The sequence below is a fragment of the Barbus barbus genome (genome assembly GCF_936440315.1).
Source record: "Barbus barbus genome assembly, chromosome: 44".
NCBI lineage: Eukaryota > Metazoa > Chordata > Actinopteri > Cypriniformes > Cyprinidae > Barbus > Barbus barbus.
Genome location: NC_136722.1, coordinates 12,394,811 through 12,410,756, shown reverse-complemented (window position 1 = coordinate 12,410,756; position 15,946 = coordinate 12,394,811). Strand labels below are relative to the sequence as shown.

Genomic DNA, 15,946 nt, shown 5'->3' with positions numbered 1-15,946 from the left:
GATTCCATGCACATCAGAACAGAACATGATAACATACAAAATTAATTAAAGGAAGCTAAAATGACAAGCAACATATAAAAGGACCTCGCCAATAAGCAAAGACGGTCACATGTCCTTATGATGACCATCTCAATGTCAATGAAGGGTTTTGACAGAACAGAAAAAAAAAATCGGCACTGACTCACAGAGACAAACATTTAAATAATGAAATTGAGTGCGTTTAAAGAGTCTTACCTTCAGATTGTCTGTTACACCCTAGTTGTGTTGTACTCAGATTCATGTTTGTTTAGAGACCCAATGAGGCAGAACCTGGAATATCATTGCTTGTATGTTTAATATCATGGTATTTGTTGCATAAGGAATTATAATGGACATCTCATTTGTTTGGGGTCTAGCTCTCTTGCATCCTGTCTGAAGAGCAATGCTCAAAATGTGCATGTACATAATCAGTCTCTCTTTTTTACACTGAAAATTACTTAAAAAGCTATTACATAAAGCTGTAAGCCATTATCAAGAATTGGAGGAATAGAAGCATTGTCTTTTTTAGCACACCCATTTACCTTTTTTTTCTCATGTCCTCATGCTAAATATATATATTTTTAAATATATAAAAATAAATAAACTGTTTAAAAGTTTGGGGTCAGTAAGATTTTAAAATGTTTTTGAAAGAAGTCTCTTATGGCCATCAAGGCTGCATTTATTTGATCAAAAACACAGAAAAGAACAGTAATATTTTGGAATATTATTACTATTATTATAATATTATTATTAATATTATATATTTTAAAATGTAATTAATTCCTGTGATGGCAAAGCTGAATTTTCAGTATCATTACTCCAGTCTTCAGTGTCAAATAATCCTTTATAAATCATTGTGATATACTGATTTGCTACTCATTTATTATAATTCACTATTAAAAGAACAGTTGTGCTGCTCAATATTTTTATGGAAATCATGATACACTTTATTTCAAAATTATTTGATGAATATAAAAAGTTGAATTAAAAACAACATTTTAAATACTGTCATTTTTGATCAATTTGAATACTTGCTGAATAAAAGTATTATTTTATTCAAAAAATTAAATTCTTACTGACCCCAAACTTTTAAACATTATATAACCATATCAAAATAGAAGATATTTTGATCATTTCAAATATAATATTCCTCTGACCTCTGAAAAATACAAAAAAGTCTGTTTATCCTTGATTTCCATCTTCATGCAGCAAGTCTATAGCTGAACATTAATCTTAAGATGTCAGCTTTGCTGATAGAAGGCTGTAAACATTCAGCAGGCATATTCTTAAAGGGATAGTTCACCCAAAAATGAAAATTCTGTCATTAATTACTCACCCTTATGTCATTCCAAACTCGCAAGACCTTCGTTCATCTTCGGAACACAAATTAAGATATTTTTGATGAAATCTGAGAGCTCTCTGACCCTGCATAGACAGCAACACAACTGAAATGTTCCTAGACCCAGAAACGTAGAAAGGACATTGATAAAACAGTCCATGTGACATTAATTTTTCTCCCAGAGTTAATGTCTTCAGCCATTTAGGAGAGTACCACAATGCATGCACACGCTTTCCCCAGAACATAATCAACATAATCAGCGGAAGACGTTAACTAAGAAATGTTGAATAAATTATGTTGTTGTCTTTGCGATGAAGGAGAGGATGGAGTGGAAGCCGATCTGACCATATCCTTCCTTCTGATATTAATTGTTTTATTAATATTTCTTGTATGATTATTAATCGAGTTATTGATCAGTATTTAACCTACCAGATTGTTGATGATTGATTTAAGAAGTAAAGCCATCTATATTAGTATAGATTGAAAAGTGCAGTGCATGTATTCTTTTTTAAGTCTTAAGAACAAGAGGTGAGAACACATGTTGAGTGTATTCTTAGGGTCACAAGGCCAGGCTAAGGGGTCAGGATGACCTACCATCTACGTGAGCTATGAGTAACAGAAAGGACTGTAACTTTTAGATGTTGAATAACAGATATTAAAAATCCTGTTCTATCCTGTTTTTCTATTGTCCAAGATTGATGACTGCATAGTATGTGTGTAACCAACCACACTGATAAGATGCTCGCTGGAAGTAGAAAACCTGGAGATGCAGATAAGGGCTTTGTGTGTATGTGTGCGTGTCGGCATCTATTCTCTGTGTCAGATGAGAAGACTGTCTCGTGCCGCCATCCGGAGCCGAGCTGAGGTGTCGTCTTCGTCCTTTGCTGATGCCTGCAATAATCATTTGAAGATATGCTTGAAGCCATTTACGTCCATCTGTGGAAACTTTCTAAGTTTATCTAGTTTTAGAGCCAATCAGATTTTGCTGACTTTTGTATTGACGCAATTAGCATCCTCTGTAGGGTATAATTGCCTGTGCTTATAAATTGTACGCAGAGCAGCCGACGAACTCCATGCGAGTGTTAAAGCTGACTTCTGCCTGAAACTGCAAACTATTTCTTCAGTAAATTTCTTCAATTGAATTTCACCTCTGACTCCGGGTCTTCATTCTACCACAACACCTGATCCTTTGGGTTTTGACTTTTACCCGAACAGCGCACAAAAAGTATTCTCATAGCTTTGCAAAATTTAAGTTGAGCCACTGATGTCACATGGACTGTTTTATCAATGTCCTTACTACGTTTCTGGATCTGGGGAACATTTCAGTTGTGTTGCTGTCTATGAAAGGTCAGAGAGCTCTCAGATTTAATCAAAAATATCTTAATTTGCCTTCCGAAGATAAACACAGGTCTTACGGGTTTGGAACAACATGAGGGTGAGCAATTAAAGGGATAGTTCACCCAAAAATGAACATTAGCCCATGTTTTACATACCCTCAAGGCATCCTAGGTGTATATGACTTTCTTCTTTCAGACGAATCCAATCACAGTTATATTAAAAATTGTCCTCGCTCTTCCAAGCTTTATAATGGCAGAACGGCTTCAGCGTATGACATTTAGTAGAAGTGAGAGAAAAGAGTTTAAGACATTGTAAATATGGATATCATTTTTATAAAAACACATATATTTGCTACAAGAGGCCTTTATTCACCCCCCGGAGCCATGTGAGGCATATTTTATTATGGATTGGTGCACTGTATTTGATTTCTTTTGTAATGTTGAAAAAAAACATTCACTGCCATTATAAAGCTTGGAATAGCAAGGACAATTTTTAATATAACTCTGATTGTATTCGTCTGAAAGAAGAAAGTCATATACACCTAGGATGCCTTGAGGGTGAGTAATACATGGGCTAATTTTCATTTTTGCTTTAAAGCTAATCTTCTGCATCTCTACAGCTTTTACAAACCCAACTCTGACCGTGACGGCTGTCTTAGTGACAAAAAAAGAAGATCAAAGCAAAAAAAAAACAAGAAATGAAATAATAAAAAATCAATGAGAAGCTGAGCTAAAAAGGAACTAAAAGTGGGAGTAAATCGTTCTAAAATATGCAATAAGATGAATTTTTCTCATCAAAAATCAATGGATACTGACCGCTGCACTGCTTTCTCATGTCTGGACAGCCTGTGGCTGGTGGTGGGCACTTCCTCCAGGTCATCGTCCAGGTCACAGGCATCAGCGGCCTCTTGTGAGTAGGTGTGTCTCATTACCAGAATGTTCCTGCGGTTGGTTTGAGGAGGAAGCGTCCGCATGGGCTGCGGCGGGAGGTCCGTCAGGATGGCGGCTGTCGCCTCGCGGGCGCTCAGGTTGGTGCGGCTGCCCTTGTTGCTGGGCAGCTGTGAGGAGCCGCAGTGATGCTCGTGGAAACAGCGTGAGGAAGCACTCCGGAGCTTATGGTAACTCTCAAAGTCCTCGGCCAGCTCGGCCAGGTCTGCGGAAGTGGCCGCCGCGCTGCGGAGACTGCAGAGTTCATAATGCGGCGGCTCCTGGAACACCTCCTGGAACATGGTGGGGTCAAAGTCCTCCCGTCTCAGGATGTACTTCTTCCGTGGCTGCTTGATTTGGACGATGACCGATACGACCAGGAGGATCAGTACGATGCAGCACGTAACGCCGATGATGGTGCCGTTGGTGTTGTTGAGGTTGTCCAGGATGTTGGCTTTCCGCTTTTCTGCAAAACACAACGGGAAGCCTAATAAATTATTACCGCAGGCATGCAATGTCATCACGGGTTACCTTCTGTTGAAACTGGTGTATCAAAGAGATTACAAACAGCACACAGAAGTAGTAAATCATTCTAATGGGAGAGCTTTGACATTTATGTAGCACAGTGAGCGTATAACATCTGCGCTGGCTTTGGTTCAATGGAGTGGAGCGTTTGTATTTGGAGGTGCAGACAAACCACAAACGAAGGCTTTATGATATGTTTCCAAAATTAAATATGATGTTATTGTACTAAAACCAAAACAATCAATTATTATCTGCATATTTTCTTTGTAGCTATATATAATTTTTTTAATATGAATTATTAAGTGGTATTTATTGTAGTATTTTAAATTATGTTTTTGTTATTTATAGCATTAAGAAAAATATTAAGCATTCCATTAAATAATCTGGCTTTTCTTATGTAAGTGTACTAAAACCAAAGCAAATTATTCAAATATTATTAGCATATTTTTGTTATATATTTGAATACTAATTATTTAGTAACATTTGCTTTGTATTTTTTACTTCTTATTTGTTAATCTTGCACTGAGGAAAATATTAAGCACTGTATTATAAAGTTGACATTTATTTTATACTATTTGCATTTATTATTATTTTAAAACATTAATTACTTAATTAATTTTTATTGATTTATTTATTATGTTTTACTGTTCTTTTTATTACTATTTTAAACTAAGGCTGAATAAAAAGATGTGATTAATCAATCTTTAAAAAAGCAAACGCAAACAGCAATAAAATGTACTTTAGTAAATGTGTTAAAAATGTGTTATACATAGTTAATTAAAAAAGTTTTAGGTGAAATATTTCCTTAATAAATGAGCAAAAACAACTTTAAATTTGTTTTATTTATTTATTATTATTTTTATCAATTACTCTTACCTACTATTGTGAAAAATAAAAAAAATCTGTGCTAAAACACCTCTCCCATGCATATCCCAGAGCCCCCTGGCAATATTTCCAACATTCAGTTAATTCAGAACAGCTTATGTGAAATATAAGCACAGATATAGCCGAACCGCACTTAAGAATTGATGCTAATATTCAAACCCAGCCTGAGCCTCAGTCATTCACATATACAAATGAATTTCTAGTGGCCAGCTAATTTTTTCCAGCGGCATTACAGTGGCGTATGCAGTCAATCAATGACCCCCAGCTAGAGGTTTGAGGGCTTTATAACAGCTGTGTGTTCGTAAAACCAGTGAGAAATATTTTGTGTTGACTAGCTATCAAGCATGAAGGGGACAAACATCAAGACAATGCATCTCCCCAAGTATTGATTTTCATTTAGAGAAAAACAAAGGCCGACATATCCGTGTACATTGAGAGGATATTGAGAAAAAGCACGATTTACCTTTGCAGTGGTTTTCGTCCCAAGGGTAGACGCAGTTCTGGATTCCATTGCACACCAGCGTGTTGTTGATACACATGTTACTGTGGCAAAAGAAAGTATCTGCCTCACAGGGAGCTGATGAGAGGAAAAATAGAAAATAGATAATGCTAATGTCATATTACACTTCATTTCTTCCTGTTAATAAGATGCTGTCTATAATCTTACCCTCTGAACACAATTAATCTCACAAATCACACTGGATGTATATCTGACTGTGTCTGTGCATCAATACAGTTCAAATTTAGAAACCCATTACTCAAACCAACCAAATCAAATTCTGTTGCCTTCTGCTAGGCATGAATTTTAATCCAGCTTTTCAAATATGCATGGAAACAAGTCTGTAGAAGCTGCACAGATATTTTGTAATATATCTATTAATATTATTCTGGTTTAACCCAAAGAAGGGGTCTATATAAGCATAAATAGTGAATTTAAATATTTAAAGGGATAGTTCTCCCAAAAATGAAAATTCTGTTATCATTTACTCACACTCAAATGATATGAGTATGAGTTTATTTCTTCTGTTGAACACACAAGAAGATATTTTTAAGAATGTTGGTAACCAAACAGTTGCTGATAGCCGTTGACTTCCATAGTATGGAAAAAAAAGAAAAAAAAAAAAACTACCAGCAACTGTTTGGTTAAACAACATGAGGGTAAGTAAATGATTCCTTTAATATATATATATATATATAAAAAAAATCTTGAGATAATTTCACGAGTTTCTGCTAATTGCCTAGATATAATTAAAGGGATAGTTCACCCAAAAATTAAAATACTGTCATTAATTACTCACCTTCATGTTGTTTCAAATCCATAAGAACTTTGTTCATCTTTGTAACACAAATTAAGATTGAATTGAAAATTACGGTTGAATCATTTTCATGATGTCTTTACTACCTTTCTGGGCCTTGAACGTGTCAGTTGCTTTGCTGTCTATGGAGGGGCAGAAAGTTTAAACTTAATTTGTGTTCCGAAGATGAACGAAGGTCTTATGGGCTTGGAACGAAATGAGGGTGAGTAATTAATGACAGAATTCACATTTTTGGGTGAACTATCTCTTTAATGCAGGCACAAACTGCAAGTACTTTAATATTTCCATAAGTGCTGATATCACTCAAGATCAAAGAAGATTAATCTAATATTTGTGTTATGTGTAAAAAAATATATTAGGTTGGTTGTTCAATCTCTTCATTTTGAGTTGAAAAATTAATGAAGGTCTCAGCTGAAATCATGAAATGAGAAAGTATTCATAAAAAGAACCACTCATAACATTTACAACATTTACACTATCAGCAGACTCAATTAAAGCCAAGGTGACTTTCAGAAGAGGAGGAGCTTCAGCCTCAATCACCTCACGTACATAAGTACCTCACACGCCCACCAATGTGTGGCCGTTTCCCACATTCCTCACTTGACATGCTTATTTTGCAGTCTGCAGAGGACATAGATCACGCAGTTCCGTACAGAAAACTCCTAAAATAACACAGCTTCAAGGTTGACTGGATGTACCTTGTGGATTTATTAATGACCGTATTCCTGAGCGGTTCCCAGGTGAGAAATAACAATGTAAATTAGGATGAGTCATCATTCCAGCAGTTCTGTCCTCAGGACTCTCGACTTCACGTTCTGATTCAGTTTCACTTTCTACCACAAGGTAGTGCTGCAGGCCTGTACTGCTCCTATGTAAGTCACTAAATGAGACTGGACTTTATTTAAAGGTGATTCAACCTCCATATATTATTCATTTCCTGAGACCTTATAACGAAAGTGGTAACACTTTACAATAAGGTATGATTTGTCAATGTTGCATTAGCTAATTTGAACTATCATTTAGCATTTTTTAATAGCATTTATTAATAGTTGTAATATTTGTATGTTATTTCATTTTGCTAACGTTTAATTGAATTCCATTTGATTTAAAAAAAAAGTAAAAGTCGAAATTTCTATGATCTAAATGTAATAAATGCTGTAGATGTATGTTCATTGTCAGTTCAGGTTAACTTAGTTAACCAATGCTAACAAATAAAACCTTAAATGTAAAAAATTACCAGAAAAATAGCCATTTGCACATGCATTCAACAATTTTAATCATTCATCTTAAAACATAATATGCTTCTGTAGTAGAGCGAACAAGTTCAGTTTGATTAATTTAAAGGTATTGGGCAAGACCCTTTTCAGAGGATGGTGGTTTCCCTCGTTCAGCTGCTGAGTTGAGCAAACCAGAGGGAGAGAGGCAGTGCATAAGTAAGTGCCTGAACAAGTTATGCAGGGGTGTTACCCGGGCAACCGCACATCCTGTGTTCATTCACTGGATAGGGCTGCACAAAGGACACTGGGCTCCTACACAAATCCACCTATCGCCATTCACGAGACTGGCGCGCAGCTGCCTCTTTCTGTCTCAGAAAGAGCATTTTGTGTTTTCTGAACCCTCAAGGGCCTCAGCACCAAACCACAGACTCATTCCCTCAACCATTCTTCTCCCGCATGCTTCAGGACATCCGCCGCTCTCTTTAAACGCACACTAATGTCCATTAAAGCCCCACAATCAATCAGAGCAAGTGGAAGCTGTGTTGTTGTGCCGTAGTCTGGAATTGGGCACAAAATAGCTCATTTGCTATTCCTGACGCCAGGGGTTATCAGATTTTTTGAATCCAAGGACCCTCAAATATGATGACTGCCTTGCAAGAAATAAAAAATCCATATATTTTGCATGTGTTTAAAAAAATTATTAATATTATGTGAGAAAAAAATTGTGATAATAATAATATATATATATATATATATATATATATATAAAAATCTAATATTTAAATATATATATATATATATATATATATATATTTTTTTTTTTTTACAATCAAATTTGGTCAATATGAATATACAAAAAATATGTTTGACATTTTAAAAACAGTAAAAAAAATGCAAAAACAAAAAAGGTAATAATAAAAATACAAAAATCTACTGTTTCCATACAAAAGAAATTAAAAATACAAAAATGTTAAATATATTTTATTAATTTATTAAGTACACACGTTAACTTTATCAGCCCTAAAACACATTTAAATTGTTATTATTATTTTATAATCTAATTTGTTTTATTATTATTTTTTATTGCTTCACTTGCAGCCCCCTGCAGTTTGAAAACGCCTCCAAAAATTATATTGCGATAATAAAATAACATATAAAATGATATGCTTCCAAAATTAAAGAAATTACGAATATTTGTAATAAATTTAAATGTATTTGTTATATTTTATAAAAAAAAAAATATTTCAATAAAATAGAAAATAAATGTCAATAGAATAAAATTATAAATCTGGCAAATGTAAAAAATATATATATTTTATTAATAAGTACACATTAAACAAATTGAAAATATGTAAAAATGTTATATTTTATTTAAATAAATATTTTAATAAAATATAAAAAGTTATTTTAATAAAATATTAAAAGTTCTTATAGTTAAAATCAAATGCTGTCCATAGAATAAAATTAACATTATGTTTTTAACATTCAAATTCAACAAATTTCATGAACATTTTTCATTAATATATTAAAGCTGCAGTTCGTAAGTTTTGCCTCTTTGTCGCCATCTATGTTTGAAAACCTGGAATTGCAGTTACTTGCAGAATTATCTTGCTTGCATGGGGTTGTACTCTGGCACAGCTCCAGCGTGGATGAATCTAACGTTTTGGGATGTTTACTGTACTTCGCAATCACAGATTAGTCTTTGTCTTGGAATATATGATCCAAATAAGAATTTTCACCGGATATTGTCATCTGAACAAGTTACAAGTCAGTCACGTTTGTTCTGACCAATTGAGGAAAAAAACATTACCATAAATCGCGCTACCAATGGTGATTTAATCTAAAGATCAGTTAGCTCATTTCACATCAAACCGTGCAAATTATTATTATTATTGTTATACTTTATTCTCAAATTAACAACATCAGCATTATGTGACTATGAGTATAGTGAGTATAGTGTGTAGCGTGTAGATTTCAATTTCTGTACAGTTTAATCTAATTGTCATACCATTCGAATTTCATAAGAAATTCTTTTAACCCAAAAAACAAACTATGCTCCCTTCAAACTGGTTTTCTTTAAAATACAAATCTTGTGTAAATTCAGGCTCTGTGTAATCAGAAGCATATTTAAAACTGGAATACAATTTAATTTCATTCACATGTGTTTCATAAACATATAATACTTTCTGGATTACAATCCGCCATCAAAATTATACATTTAATTATTCTAGCTCCTGTGAGAAAAGGCTATAAATGATGCGCCACCTGCAGCATCCGCACGTGCTATAGCCTACTAGTCGGGAAAACTTCTTCATGTTTACAGACGTGACGTAATGACGTAGTGCCATGCTCGAATTTCCCGCGACATTATTAAAAGCTAATCGTTGTGAATCGGGCTAAAGTAAGGTGATAGTTTTGAACACTGGTTGGTTATGTACTTGCTCAAATATTGATTTTGGATAATTTTTAACCCAAAAAAGTTATGGACTGCAGCTTTAAGTACACACAGTCTGGAGTCCCCAAACCCCAGTTTGATATATATATCTCGCACACATTATGGCTGCTGCTTTGGCTGTGGCACAATGAGGATGGTGGCATCATTTCCTTTTAATCCTTTACCCATCAGTATCGGCACGGTTTGATTAGGCTGAGGTCGTTGTTAGGGGCCACTGGGACCAGACGAATGGCGACGGGGCATCACAGGAACAGCAGTGGGACCATTACAAAGAAAGGCGTTTGATGCCGGCAGAGTGCACAAATGATGAGTGTGCTACAAGCCCAACATTAAACCACCATTTTATCACCCTATATCCACTTTTTCTCTCTCTCAGCACTTCCTCGCTTAGCCAGACACTCAGTCTTTATTGTTCCTCTCCTGTCCCTCCTTTCTCACAATACTTCATCCTCTTTTAGAGCACCCATCCTTCACGTTCTTTTTACTTTCTCTCCTCCTCCATTACGCTTTATAGTGTCTATACTCTGCTAGCACTGCCACCCGGAGAGATGCGACCCCGACTGTGCAGGACCACCCAATCAAAGACGTCCAATCACAGCCCCCCATGCTTAATAGAAAATGCTCCATCCCTTGCTTAAATGAATAATCCTGTAATTCTGTGCATCTGTGGTCTCGCCTGTTGCCCATATGTTTTTATAAATGCTATTTAGCAGAGGAAACGGGGGATCAAGTGATCTTTATATTCGACATCGGAAGGTATGCAGCAGATTTTACAATGCTACAATGTAATGTTACTGTACTAATAATTAAATAACAAAGAGTTTATGTGTCTCAATTCGAAAACCTTTCTTTCCATGACTAAGACGAGACGAGGATGAGACAACACTGACATCAATAAACACTAACTCTGATTATATCAATATGCCGTATCATTGCCGAATAAAGACGAGTCCAAAATGTAGTTTAAAAAATAAAAACTCTTGATATCCAAAATGTCTCTATATTTTCTTTAACAAAAATAGGACAAATAATATAGACCTCCATAAGTTTTCATACTTGGGGTTGGACGATGTCCAGAGTTTAAATCCCCCTACAAGAGCTTCTCTCTTAAAGGGATGCTAGTTCACACAAAAATGAAAATTCTGTCATCATTTCCTCACCCTCATGTTTTTCCATACCTGTATGAGTTTCTCTCTTCAGCTGGGCACAAAAGAAGATATTTTGAAGAATGTTGGTGATGGTAGCCATTGACTTACATATCTATATATATATAAAAAGAAATAGTTACTAAAAACCTAATTCTCAAAAAATTTATAAAAAAGGGTGAACTATCCCTTTAAGATGCACATTTCTGCCCTGTGTTTTACTTTATCTTTGCAACCCGGCAACCATTCTCTTAAAAAAAACAAACAAAAAAAAAAACTGATGATCGGAAAACATGATCTCCATTGCGAAATTCTAATCAAATGAAAGTGTAATAAAGCTAGTCTGCGTTCCTTCACACTATCATTTGCTCTTTTTGTGCTACTAAATCTGCCATCAACCTTCTCATTGACGAACTGTAATGAATCCAATTGTGGATCTTAACTATACTGTTTGCGATTAAATAACGCACATACGTAACATATGCACCACAATACAAAGTCTTTTTTGTTGTTGTTATAATTTTGAGCAAAATAAGTGCAATTATCGGTTTAACATTTATGTAGCATAACTAAAATCTTTTAACTGACTAAAGCTAGACTTAAATTCCCAGACTTTTAGTCAGCTACAACATGATTCTCTAAATTCATTCACTAAATAGGTTCACTAAATATGATAATAACTAAAAACACCTTCATCAAAAGAAAAAAAAAAAAAAAGATATATAAGGGATAGTTCACCCAAAAATGAAAATTCTGTCATCATTTACTCACCCTCATGTTGTTCAAAACCTGTATGATTTGTTTCTTCCTTGGAACACCAAAAGAAGATAAGATTTAAGGTGACAAATGGTATAAATACTGACAAAATTTTAATTTTTTGGGTGAACTATCCCTTTAAACTGCCGTTTCTGTTGATGGCTGTGTGGGTCAAGCAGCTCCTAACCTGCATAAACCAGTATAAACCAGTTTAGTCTGCAGGGTTATGCAAGATTTATAGTGTGTTTGCAGCTAAATAGATGGCCCGTGTACCTTTAATGGACACATGGATGAGCTGTTTTCATTTTCCCAGGCCTGCTCGGTTTAGCGTTCTGTCAGGTATGAATGTGCTGGTGCAAATGAGAGTGAGAGAGTGTGTTTTATAAGTGAGTGTTCATAAAACAGGGAATGAGTGCTGAAGTGTAAGATGTCAGTGCTTGTCAAATTTTCTACAAACATGTACACAAGGGTTTAAATCAACCTTGCAGTGGGGTGAGGTGGGCTTCATGAAAATTGTAAAGAATTGTCTACAGTGTAGGTCTTATTTCAATCCAAAACCAAAGGGGAAATATATTTCTCAGAATTGCACGATAAAAACTCGCAGTTGCGAGAAAAACCCCCCCTCAGAATTGCAAGATTTAAACTTGCAATTCTGAGAAATAAAGTCAGTATTGCATGAAATACACTTACAATTCTGACTTTTTTCTCAGAAATGAGAATTTACATCTCGTAATTCTGACTTTTTAACACAATTCTGAAAACATATCAGTCTTGTATCCCCCTCAGAATTGGACTCCATAACTCGCAATTGCGAGTTTATATCTCACAATACTGAAGAAAAAAAAAGTCAGAATTGCGAGATACAAACTCGTATTGCGAGTTTTTAATCTTGCAATTCTGTCTTTATTTCTCACAATTGCAAGTGTATATCCCGTTAATCTGACTTTATAACTCGCAAGTTTTATTTAATGCAATTCTGAGAAAAGTCAGAACTGCGAATTTATATCTCACAATTCTAATAAAAAGTTTGTATCACACAATTCTGAGAAAAGAAGTCAGAATTGTGAGATAAAAACTCGAAATTACATTTTTTTTATTTATTTTTTATTTAGTGGCGGAAATGGGCTTCCATAAATATCACATATTATTTATATCATTGTAATATGCTGGTTTGGTCAGGAAACTTTTCTAATTATTACCAATGTTAAAAATATTGGTACTGCTTAATACTTCAGTGGAAACCATGATATTTCAGCTAAGATTTTTTTTAAGGATGCATTTAATTGATCAAAAGAAATAGTAGAGATATTTATAAAGTTACAAAAGATTTCTATTTGAATAACTGCTGTTCTTTTGAATTTTCTATTGTATCCTGAAAAATGTTGAAAATTCAGTTTTCTTGTCATTGACCCAGATATTTTTTTCAAAAGATTCACACAGTGTGCATATATATATATATATATATATATATATATGTAATGTGTATATTTATTACGCACATATAAATGTAAATATAAATTTATATATATATATACATATTACAAACACACACAAGGGTTGGATAGGAGAGCCGTAATAGCAGTGAGTGTTTGTGTGTGTATATGACTTACGCTCTTGGAAGGTAGTGAAGAGTATCCGGAAGCGGCTCTTTCGGCTGCCCTCATCGGCCCACATGCGGACCACGCCCAGCGCAGACACCAGCTTGACATCATTGGCCACCGTGCTGCAGAATTTATTCCTCAGGTCTTCCACCGAGCTGCTGCCATCGTACACTGCCACAAAATTACGCTTGCACTCGTTGGAGTTCTGCATCTCGTAGTCTAGGAATCGCAAGTAGATCTAAAAGAGAGGAAAAGAGCGAAACAGACTCTCACATCCATTGAAAATCTATTACTTCAAACACACCGAGAACTCGATTTTCACAAAGAAAATGGACACTTCTGTCGAAATAATCTTTTTTTCCTTCAGTGGTTTCAATGCACCCATCCCAGCTGTCATATCAGTGACATCTAGATTACCTGGTAAACTGTGTTTGCTTTAAAAACAGATCTCTGTAGTCAGAAAAGCCTCAGAGTGATGATAATTGCACAGAAAGATCAATAACAAGAACACAGAGGGTTATGTTTGAAATTCAGCTCGTACACAGAATTGAGAGGTTTCAAAAAGTTGCAGTCATAAGCTACAGGCAATAAACTACATCCACTCACACCAGCTCCTTTGGGCTCTCTAAAAAGCAGAGAGGTGTTAGAACGAACCATCTGTTCTCTTCTCACTCAGTCTAACCCTAATCAAGCTTACTTCACACCTCTGTTCATCCAGACTTCCATTTTCACCATTTGAAATATTAGTAAATTCTGTCATCATTTATTCACCCTCAAGTCTTTTCAAACCTCCATGACTTTCTTCATTGGAACACGAAAGGTGAATTTAAAAAAATAAAAATAAAAATAAAAATCTGGTTAAATGACATGTTTCTGGCCAATTTTTAAACAGAAGGAAAGTGAACGAGGACTGTAGCTGTCAAAAAACAGTGTTTTCTGTATGATTTCTGCATTTTATTCCAATAATATTAAAAGTCAGCATGAAATGAAAGAACTTTTCAATTAACCTGTAGATTGAGTTCACAAAACCAGTCTGAGTGAATCATTCACAAATCAATCATACTCATTCATTCACTGTCACATGACCTCCAAAGATGCAAACAAGCTATTTTTATGATACTTTTATTATGGCATCCTTTTTGTAACGGTAAAACTCCAATCTCCATTCATTAGAGACCATTCTTCAAAATGTCTGTTTGTGTTCCACAGAAAGTCAGTCAAACAGATTTGGTTTGACATCAGGGTGGATACATTTTAATTTGAAGGTGTACTTTTCCTATAAATACACTGCTAGAATGACCATCATAATAAACCAAGTAACACTATTTGACAGATTTGACAGAATCAAAACTTCCAAATAGAGTGTTCTTCTCCCAGCGATTAAAGTTGAGGTGATTTTACATTTAATGAGCAATTGGTGTTGCATTATGACAAGTAAATGAAGCACCCCAGTTCAATCAGTGAGCAAAGGCTCATGTGTTACTCACAGCTCAGTAAATCTTCTCAATGTAATAGCATTTAGTTCAGCACATTTCCACTTTTATAGGGGACCGATCAGTATGCCACTCCAGCCATGTTGGTCGGTTTGTCCTTGCCACCCCACAATATGCTCACACCTACAATATAAGTAATGAACTAGTGACACCGCAGTCCTTCTGGACTGCTGTGGTGTATACAATCTCTCATCATCAGCAAAACAGGGGGCATCACTTAAACCCACACTGTACATAAAACCCCACTTACTGAACCACATCTAAACAGATGAAACATACAGTATGAGGCTTTCCAATTCCCTCAGAGAATCACATGAAGATGATAGGAGACTCGCTGCAGTATGTGTCAGCTTGTTAGAACTGGTTAGGTACAATTTACTAGGCGGAATATGAGGAATGTGGACAGAACTGATTATATAAAGCATTAAGGTACCCCACCGGTTATTAAGACAGATTCGCCTAATAATCTAATAACCTTAGGGCAGCTGAAAGCAAAATCCAGAAACTGATCCTGAAAGTAAATCCACTGACAACTGAGTAGCCAATCGCTACAAACTGCCTTATAAACCCTAAGGTCGAGGAATATATAATGTGACAAAATCAAATATTTAATCAAAAGATTTGGGCTGGCCTTAGATTACACAGTCTTATCTTTGCACTCCAATTTAGCGGTGCTTGCTATTCCTCTTAATTTTTATATTTTCCACCAAACATTTGACATATCTCATGCAACACCATCTGTGCTGCAAACTGAATAAAACGTCTGTTTGTGTTTTTCTAAGTGATCAGACACACGGTTTCCACAAAACAACAACAAAACAAAACAAAACAAAACAAAACAAAACAAAACAAAACAAAACATTTGAACAACTGTTTATTGAATTTTATTCTGTGGAACAGTAGTACAAAACAAAAGCAGCTGTACAAATTTA

General features: G+C 35.0%; 1 protein-coding gene across 1 annotated transcript in view; it reads right to left on the bottom strand.

Annotated features, from left to right (window-relative positions):
* Positions 1-248: 248 nt before the first annotated feature.
* Positions 249-15,946, bottom strand: part of LOC306863084 (neuropilin and tolloid-like protein 1) — a gene marked incomplete at both ends in the record, with an annotated part of 123,412 nt that continues 107,714 nt past the window's right edge. Inside the window, 4 exons of the mRNA XM_079406257.1 lie at positions 249-309; positions 3,511-4,087; positions 5,495-5,608; positions 13,531-13,759. Of these exons, the coding sequence (XP_079262383.1) occupies positions 249-309; positions 3,511-4,087; positions 5,495-5,608; positions 13,531-13,759 (981 nt within the window). The remainder of the gene's footprint in view (positions 310-3,510; positions 4,088-5,494; positions 5,609-13,530; positions 13,760-15,946) is intronic.